This window comes from Tyto alba, unplaced genomic scaffold (assembly GCF_018691265.1).
Source record: "Tyto alba isolate M040663 unplaced genomic scaffold, T.alba_DEE_v4.0 Super-Scaffold_20000042, whole genome shotgun sequence".
Classification (NCBI taxonomy): Eukaryota; Metazoa; Chordata; class Aves; order Strigiformes; family Tytonidae; genus Tyto; species Tyto alba.
In genome coordinates, this window is record NW_024881293.1 from 6492674 (window position 1) to 6502098 (window position 9425).

At 45.6% G+C, this 9425-nt stretch overlaps 1 protein-coding gene across 3 annotated transcripts in view; it reads right to left on the reverse strand.

Annotated features, from left to right (window-relative positions):
• DVL1 (dishevelled segment polarity protein 1) overlaps positions 1–5387 on the reverse strand; it is a 105723-nt gene extending 100336 nt beyond the window's left edge. For 2 of the 3 annotated variants that reach the window (XM_042794488.1, XM_033007578.2), the window contains exon 1: positions 4912–5387. In XM_042794488.1, the coding sequence (XP_042650422.1) occupies positions 4912–5081 (170 nt within the window). In that variant the 5' untranslated portion in view covers positions 5082–5387. The remainder of the gene's footprint in view (positions 1–4911) is intronic. The other variant, XM_042794490.1, reaches the window with a different exon arrangement.
• Positions 5388–9425: the final 4038 nt, after the last annotated feature.

Here is a 9425-nt window from a genome sequence, read left to right on the forward strand (position 1 = left end):
CTCCTTAAAAACACCAGCAAAAATACCTCATTAAAATCTTTGTTGCAATAACTACCAAAAAAAAGAAAAAAAACAACCCCAAACTATGCTCTTACTACTACATAGCACAGCAGAGTCCACCTGCAAGGCACTTTTGTCCACTATGCTGCCTTATGCCTGAATATGCATGGAAACAGTTTTCCAAGCACAGAATTCAACCCAAAAATTTTCTCTTGAATTTGGCTAGCTCCGAGTCTAGAACTCTGTGGCACCCGGTTGACGGAGAATAGGCAGAAATAAGCTTTCCATGGTTTTGTCCAATGTTCCTTTGTTTGCTGGATTTTTACAACAGCTTTCATAGTTATATTCAATGAACCTGAAATTCTGCAAATATGACATACAAATCAGCTTTCTGTTTTCCAAATGATATATGTCCAATGTCCAAATGGAATTTTAAACATCAGTTGTCTAAGACTCATTGATAAATAAGCAACTCCTACTTTAATTTGTCCCCATAAAAATATTTTTAGAGTGTTTTTTTTTTTTCAATATCTTGTCATTTTCTCAATTATGAAATTATTCTGCATCTCCATAGCTAGACATTTGTCAACTAGGACTCCTGTTTCTACAGTAGGACACCTCTTAGGGCAAGGTTGAAAACAGAAATGGTACAATGCTTCCATGAGAAAAGACACAAAACAGTGCTTCTCATGCTCCTCTTCTATCAAAAATTGCCCCGCTCAGATCATAATCCCAATCCCAAACCAGATTCCTTCCGCTTTAAATCACAATTGCTTGCTAGTTTTCAACACACCAAATACCAAGAAAATCAACTTCTGCTCAAGAAACAGATGCACCTAAAAGTGCAGTTTAAAAGGAAGTTCTTTTGCTGATACCAAAGGAATGCCTAAAAAGCCACTCCTCAAAGTACTCCCTAAAGAAGTATAATCAAAAGAGTATTAGTTCACACAATGGAAAGAATGAGGACTTGAACCTCACCCAGAAGGATGGCAGAACAGACACACTCTGGTATTCGATGGATGAAGATTGCAGAGCTGAAGACTGGCTTGCTCTTCCTATCCTGCAGTACTGACAGACACCATCAGCCCTTCCTGCCCCAGTGACATGTTCAGGGAACAGAGCAAAGGAAGCCAGAACAGTGCAGGAGAGAGTACATTTGTTAGTGTGAGCTTTTGTACAGACCGCATAGTGAAGATGGTACCGTTCTTCCTCTGAATCTCTCCTGCTATTATCATGTCACAGCACAGCATCCTATCCTGACCAGAGGTGAAAGAGTAACAGGGAATCTCAAAGGAGGTTATTGTAGAGCATAATTACATGACAAAAACACATAACTTATGGGAATGTCTGGATCATAAACATTTATAATTTAGTATTTTGGGAAGTTAGTGATAGCATTTTACAAGAAAAGCTCTGGAAATACCCAATATTTAAGGGCAGACAGATAGGAATTCCTCTTACAAAATCTGTCAAACAGATTCATTATGAATCATTTGGATCGAGCACCGTTTATGCAGCTGTCAGAGTTTCAGTCATGATGCCCAGACATCACAAATTATAGCTTTATTTTTAGATGTATTCATTATTTGTCATTTTTCAATCATCAAAGATTCAACAAAAATGCATTATACGTTACTGCAAGGGGGTGTGTGGCTGTAACCTTAGAATCAACAATTTCAGTGATTGGAAGTGACCTCAGAGCTCTTCTCCTGAGAGGAAAGATTCAGTCACTGTACGCAACTAAGTAAGCTGATGACACAGCTCCTTGTCTATAAAACACATGTCACAAATTTCACCTTTTCTAAATTTCATTGCTGGTAGATACTACCACATCAACAAGTCAGATCCTGTAATGTCCCTGCTTAATTTCTCACCAACTAGAATAAAAACAGAAGCTACAAGGCACTTCCAAGTTTTGAGTCTTAAAGTCAGAACAGGTAGACAGCCTGCATCTTAAAAACAGTATCATATCTACAGATGGAGTCAGCAGGAAAGCCTGGGCTTTCAGAATAAAGACAGGTCCATTCCATTGCGAGTTAGCACAGGAGTCACCCTTGAGAATGAAATGGCACAGGGAAAAGTGGTTTTATGTCAAAGTAACCCTGTCAGGAAAATCAAGATGAAGTTTCCACATTGTATCTGTTTTCCACGGCTTTACTGATAGTGTAACAATAAGACTAAAAGGCAAAGTAGTAAATTAAACTGTAACCAAAGTTCAGAAGGAAATACACCACTCCTACACTTTTCTTCTCCTGCACCTTCCAAGAAGCAAAGCTGAAAGCAGGCTGGTAACTCAGCACAGGTACCCAAAGCACATAACTGCTTAATTTCATAACACAGCTTGACATGGCTCCAATGTCCCCAACCCAGCTCTATTCCAATCCTCAGCAACTCTATCTTTCACGGTTGGAAACAATTCTACACATCCACTGTTTCTGAACACAATTATTTATTACATTATTTCAGGATCCAGGAAAGGCCGTGCCTTAATTACAACAACATGTGCAGTATTGCGAAGTCAGTTCTTGATCGCTGGCTTCTCAAGGAGGCTCCACTTCTCCAGGAAAACATTTGCTTTCCCAACACAAGAAGTACTTTTCACTCCACATTGGGATTTACAAACCGCCCTGCCAAGCGGCGGTCACCATGCCAAATCACAGCTCCACGCAGCCATCGAGCAGCAATGTGAAGAACAGAAGACTAGAACTGTAGAACACTACATTTAAAACCAAAATGGTACTGTAGTTTAAGTCTAAGTACCACTTACAGAACACACAGAAAAGAATTTATTTGGAGGACATTTTCAAGCACATAAGGTAGAAATTAGATACACAATTTTGTTATGGTTAGTGGCAACTGCATCTATAATTACCTATTCACAACAACAATTAAAAAAAGTCTGAAAACAAGATGATGAAAAAAATCCCCTATTTACTATTAACACTTGCTAAGACAGCCAAAATTCATAGAAGTTTTCTTCTAAATCCCTATTTTTCATAAGTATTTCAAATTCAGAGAGGAACAAAAATTTGGTTGCCAAAACAAAGGCAAACAAAAATCTGACTGACAGCTTATTGGCTTACAAGAGTCACTATCTATAGAGTTACTTCTAGTTGCCTCAAAACAATGGATTGCCACCCTAATGCATTCAGTCATATTTGAGACTATTGTTTAGATGAGAGAGACAGAATTTACAGTTTCGAGACTAGTAAGAGAATCCATGTAGGGTTTATGTTACAGTTACTCAGTCAAAGATCAAGAACAGTCCAAACATGTTAGAGATCTTCCTAGTATGCTCAACATGCCTCAGCACAGTTTACGTTTTCTAGTACTAAATTTCTGTAGCAGTGGGAATGAACGCACATGCTGTCTCAACAAATCCAACATCCTTTATTGAGGTTGCACCACAAAAACTTACGAGCTTGAATTTATACAACTGCAGGGGACATGCCCCCATCATTTGAGGGTGAAGGAGAAAAATTTATGAATAGACAATTTCAAAGACCTTATTTTGAAAACAGTTTGCATAGTTGTTTCCCAAAAAAAATGTTTTCACAATCCAGAAAAACAAGAAGTCAATACACGAACCCTCCTACAGTAACACGCCAATACTAACAACTCGCCACATAAGAAATACGTGTCAACAAACAATATCCACATTCCAACATGGATAAAAACACAATTAACATTAAAGGCTTCAGGTCTCATGGATAAGAAAGAGGCTATGCAATATGTAAAAGGATGCTTGGGATGATATATCTCACCAAATGTGAAATTTGCACCTCAACCATGGTGTTATTTCAGAGGCAGGTCCATATTAGTTTCCCACAAACCTGCTTTTTTACTGGCAAGACACTTGAATATGTAAAATTGTCTTGCCAGTGACAGATGTGAGTACAAAGAGAAGTGATTTGCTGCAAAAGGATTAATACATTTTGAAAGTTACTGTTTGGCAAACTGTCAAACAGATTTTTATTTGTTCCTTTTATTATGGCTGTAAATAAGCCTGGTGGCATGCAATGCACATTTGTGTGCAGAGACCAGAACGACGTCAAATATCTCCTGGCTCCGGTCGGAAACCTGGCCTACCCGATCACAAAGGTTGCTCGGAAGGCTGGCCACTGCCTCCTCCCACACTCCCAGTCAGCGGGACGTGTTAGCACCGGTGAGCAGGGCACAGGCCCTTTGGAGAAGCGGCCCCTCCGACCACCGACCGTTTGACACCCGCCGTCCGAACGCAGCCCCAGAACCGCAGCCCCATTTTCAGCCCATTTTCTCTGCTCGCCCAAGGCTTCACCTTTCTTCCAGCACATCTGCAGCCTGACCCTCCTTGCCTCCTCAGAAATCTCCGCCCTGCCCAAGCGCTCCTGCCACAAGCCTCGCCCCGACACGGTGACAGCTACGGCCGGTGGCTGCCGGTGTGTCCCCCCGCCCGGTGACAGGGCTCCGGGAGCGACCGAGGGAGCCCCCAGTCATCGCCCAGAGCGCCAGGGGAGCCAAGGGGGAAATCACCCAAACACAAACCGAGAGGCCGCCTCGGCCCGGGGCTGTCAGCTCCCCCGGGCCGAGCGAGGAAGGCGGCGGCAGCACCCGGTGCTCGCCGGGCCGCCATGTTAGCGGCGGTACCGGCGGCTTCCCCCCCCCCCCTCCCCGGTGCCTAACGCCGGGCGGGCCGCGCCGCACGCCGCCGCGCTGCCCAACGCCCCGGCCCCTTCACAGGCTGCGGGAGCGGGGGGGAACCGCGGCGGAGCCCCCGGGCAGGCGGCACCGGCAGCCGAGCAGGTGTCTGCCGGCCGGGGCCGGGGCAAGCTGGAAGCCCTCCCCTCAGCCAGCGGGAAGGGGCGCGGGGAGGAGAGGAGGGGCAGGGACCGCCACCGCCCTGGGTTAACCCCCCGCCCCGCAGCCGCTCACCCGAAATCCTGGTCCATAGACTTGAAGAAGAACTTGTAGCTGTGCACGGGCCGGTTGCTGAGGACATTTTTGAAATCGGCCAGAGTGACTTTTTCCGGCGGGACGGGCAGCTTCACCAGATAAGGGGTCTCCTCCTCGTCTATGTGGTAGATGATTTTAGTCTCCGCCATGGGAGAGAGGGAGCGGAGGGGAGCCGGCCCGGGCCTCCGCCGCCGCTCGGCTCCTCTCACGGCCTCCAGCCCAGAGCCGCCCCCGACAGGAAGGGAGCTCCGCTGCCGCGCAGGGGCTCCTCGGCCGGGATTCCGCTCCCTGCACTGCTCTCTAGCTGCCCGACCCGGGAACGGCAGCCCGCCGCCTCCCGCCCCGCCTGCATCCTCCGGCCGCCACTGGCCGCCCCCCGCCGAGCAGCATGGGCAGCGGGGCCCCGGCCCCGGGATGGCGGCGGGGGGGGGGGGGGGGGGGGGGGGCAGAGGGGGCGCGGGGCGGCCGGGCCTGTCCGCCCTCTTCCTCCTCCTCCTCCTCCTCCTCCTCCCGCCACCGCCGCTCTGCCCGCCGTGCTCCCGCACAGCGCCCTCTGTCGGCGCGGCGGCAACGCACCACCACCGTGCCTCACCGGGGAGACGCGGCCGGGCCCGGGGAGGCACCGCAGGGCCCCGGGGAGGTCGCGGTGAGGCACCACAGGGCCCCGGGGAGGAACGGCGGAGTCCCGGTGAGACAGGGCCGGGCCCTGGTGAGGCTCGGTTACAGCGGCGGGCGGGGAGCACCGGCCCCTCTGCCTCACGCCGCTCCGGGAAACCCGGCGGGGCTGATTTTAAACCACCTCGTGGCACCAGTTCCATCCAGTCCCAGGGAAGGAGGAGAAGGAGCGAAAGCGTGAAGCGCTCGCTCCTTGCCCTAAAAATCACCTTTCACACCCAAACCGCTTAGGTGCCCAAATACCATTTTGGGTACTTTTGATGTCGGCAGTGATTTACACGGGTGCAACCCACACAAGATGCTCTGTTTGTATAAGCATCACAGTCCTTGGCTAAGAAAAACACTTGGCATCCCCCTAAACCCAGGGGTTACATAAACACTGCTAGCTCCCTTGCAGCTCTCTCCTTATTTTCTCCTTCCAGGAATTAGCAAACACTTTCCAGGTACAGACCCCTGGGCACTGTACAGAGGGGGTCAGTATCCTTATTCACATGACAGCAGGAAAAGGGAGGTACCTTACTATATGTATACTCAGTTAGTAAAGCTTTCTCTTCTAACCCAGCAGCCTTCATAGGATGCAAGACATCCTCTCCAGTGTATTTGTATGAGACACAAGCAAGGCAGAGAACTGACCAACTACTCACAGCATTATACTGGCAGGCAGACAACTGTATGTCAGGTATCTCAAGAATTCAGACTACCTTCCCAAAGCAGGTCGATGCCTTTTGTGTTTCATGAGAATAGATATGGGTTCTGTTTAAGAAATGAGCTCATGGATTCTCTGCAGATCATGAAATTTTCCACAGTGCAGTTGGCTTCTCCGCAGCTTATGCTAATAAGAGAGCAGAGACACATTCGTGGCTCAGGAGAAATTGCTTTTAATAGCTGCTTCAGTGGAAGCCTGTTGGGCACAGAGCCCATGGAGGTGCTTGGCACAGAGCAAGCTTTACACCTATCATCTTTTGAATTTCACAGAACAGCAAGAGTCACTGTTCAATGCTGCCAGGTGAGATAGGCACATTTTGGAGCACAGAGTCCAGAGAATAATCTTTAGAGTGCCATATTTTGCAGGTAACATATTTGGGAAGCGGTCACCTTTATTGCTAGAAATCCCCAGAAATGACAGCCAGAAAATGAAGATTTCCGAACAGTGTGCTTAGGTCTCAAGGAATCTTTTGTTCATTAAAAAATACTTCTTCAGGAAAATCCCAAGCTAATGACATTCTCTCTTTTTCCTTTTTCAAAGAAAGGACATTCACTTCTCAGAATAGTCAGCTGCTTTCTGTGAATGGGTAAATCACAGCTCAGTGACTGAATTACCTGTGGCAGTAGAATGATTCTTCTACCCGCATGAAACAGAGGAGCCAACTGCATTAGAGGCTGCCAAAAGGTCTGTTAACATTGCTGCTGCTTATTATTTTCAATTTTCTGAAAGTTTAATCATTACCAGTTCTCAGATCCTACCAGCACACTACCACATGAATGCTGCAATACCACTTCCAGAGCCAAATTCTCCTATGCAGAGCCAGATCTGAGTACCTCTCCACCAAAAACACGGTTAATCCACAACTCTGTCAGATTTAACAATATTGAAAAAACAAAACATCATCAATTATCTGCTGTCATTTCTGGTATAGTGAAGCAATTACAAAATCACATTCACTGGGACTCTCCGACTCCAGTGGCATTGCTCATCTGCTGACATTCATACCACTCACCACTGCTAAAAACTGAATGATCACCAAAAAACATAAGATAAACAGCAAAGTAAATGTATGGCCTTAGTCTCCACCATGTAGCAAATGATTTGGTACTGTCTTAAGTCTGGAATGAGCAACTTAGTACACTTCAAAGAGTACTTTCCGAGAGTGGTAGCTACTGATGATTAGTCATTTCTCCATCAGAATTGCAAAATTGAAAGGGTAAGGCATAAAGTACTGAAGATTTCTGTAAAACTATGCATCCAACTTTCTGTCCTGCCTGCACATGTAGACACATGCTGTGGTTCTGCAAGCACCTGAGAGTATTCTTGGCATGGAAAGTATGCCATGAATCCATCAGTTCTACCACACACAAGAATCTCTGTGCAAGAATGAGGAAGGCTTCCTTTAGCAGGTCTGTAAGATAACTCTATTACAAACTATATTTTCTGTGATACTGAGTTTTTGCAGTATAAAACTCAGGCAAAATATTAGCATCCAACCCTTTGGTCTCTTCAGTTCATACGTAATGACCTCCTGAATTCCTGAGACCCAGGTGGTATCCACACAAAGACTAAATCTGAAAAAAGCTATGTCCTTGCTTGGTTAGCTTTGCTTTTACTTTTGACAACTGAAAATACAAAGAGTTGTATATTTGTCAGATGACTACCTTGGAACAGACATGATAAGACTAGATCTATGACTCACAAAAAGCTTTCTGTGTCCCCGTAAAGCACAGGAGAGGAGATAACCACTTTCATGTTATAGACAAACCACAAGCTAATCCAATTAAAGAAGGGACATAGGAATGCAGAATATACCACCTTAGCAAACCACTAGTCCATCAGGGCTAATATCTTGCTTCTTGCAGAGCTCGGACCTTAACACTTCAATGGAAAATAAATATAAGGCATAAAATCTCTTGCTATTAGTGCTGTGTTCTCTGTGATAGAGCAAATAGTCTTGCTGACCCCTGCAGGGAGCAGATAGTGTCCTGAGGCATAAAAACCACTCACCTTTTCCTTCATTTATATAGCAGTGTACTTCATTACCACACAAAGAATAAGCAAACACTTTTTTAAAGCCATCCCTTGAATTATAGTGATGGTTGTTACTTGTCTCGGTGAATTCAAAAAGCTCATCACACTCTGGGTGCTTAGCAAATAAGTATTTGTTTAAAGAGATATGACAAAAAACAAAGCTCTGCGTACTCTGACACTAATCAAAGCTGTGACTTGGGACCCACTTTGAGTTTTCATGGGTATTTTTTATCCAACTGCAAGAATTTATTTGTAAAAGAACAAAATCATCTTTCACTTGGAGAATTTCTTCTTCTCAAGAGTCAGTTTCTAGAAATTTTGCCATTCATGTCAGTGAAAACGGGTTTCACTACGAGTACTTTTATTTTGATACCCAACCCTGGGAAATTAAGACTTCTGTTTTCATTTGTTTCAGCAACACAGCAGGACCAATGTGGCTGGCATCACTGCAAGCTTCCCAGCCTTTGCTGCCAGCTACCCATGCCACTTGTAGGACTGATGGTACCTACAAGGAGGCCAGTGGTACAGACATATTAGAAACTAAACTGACACCACCCATTAGCCAGGGAAGATTCCTTCCAGACTGGAATCACAGTAGTGACCTAGGGACACAAAATCTGGGTTGCTAGAGTCCCATCAGTAGGACAAACCCTTATATTCCTATTCTAAAGTATTTTCTCCAAAATTGTTTAAAAATAAAAGGAGAAATGGATTTTGGACCAAGCTGGTATACATCAGCAGGATGCAATCCAAATCGGTTTACACTAAAAGAGTTGCCTTTTTTTTTTTTTTTTTTTCCCCCCTTTTATTCTTCCTCTATGTGCAGCAGACCCTGGGCAGTCAGGTCATGGCAGAAATCAGTCCTGAGAGTTTACAAGAAAATAAAGGCATTAAACGCTAGAGGGAAGCAAAAGACTTGCAGTCCAGCCATCTGCTCTCCAGCCTCCTGGGCAAGGCTCCCCGGGGCATTCATTGCCACTGGATTCAAATACAAATAAACCTGGGGGGAAATGACAGAGGACATTTTCAGTGACATTTCCAAAAACCGTCTTGATCAAGGAATGTGTGTTATGGAGGA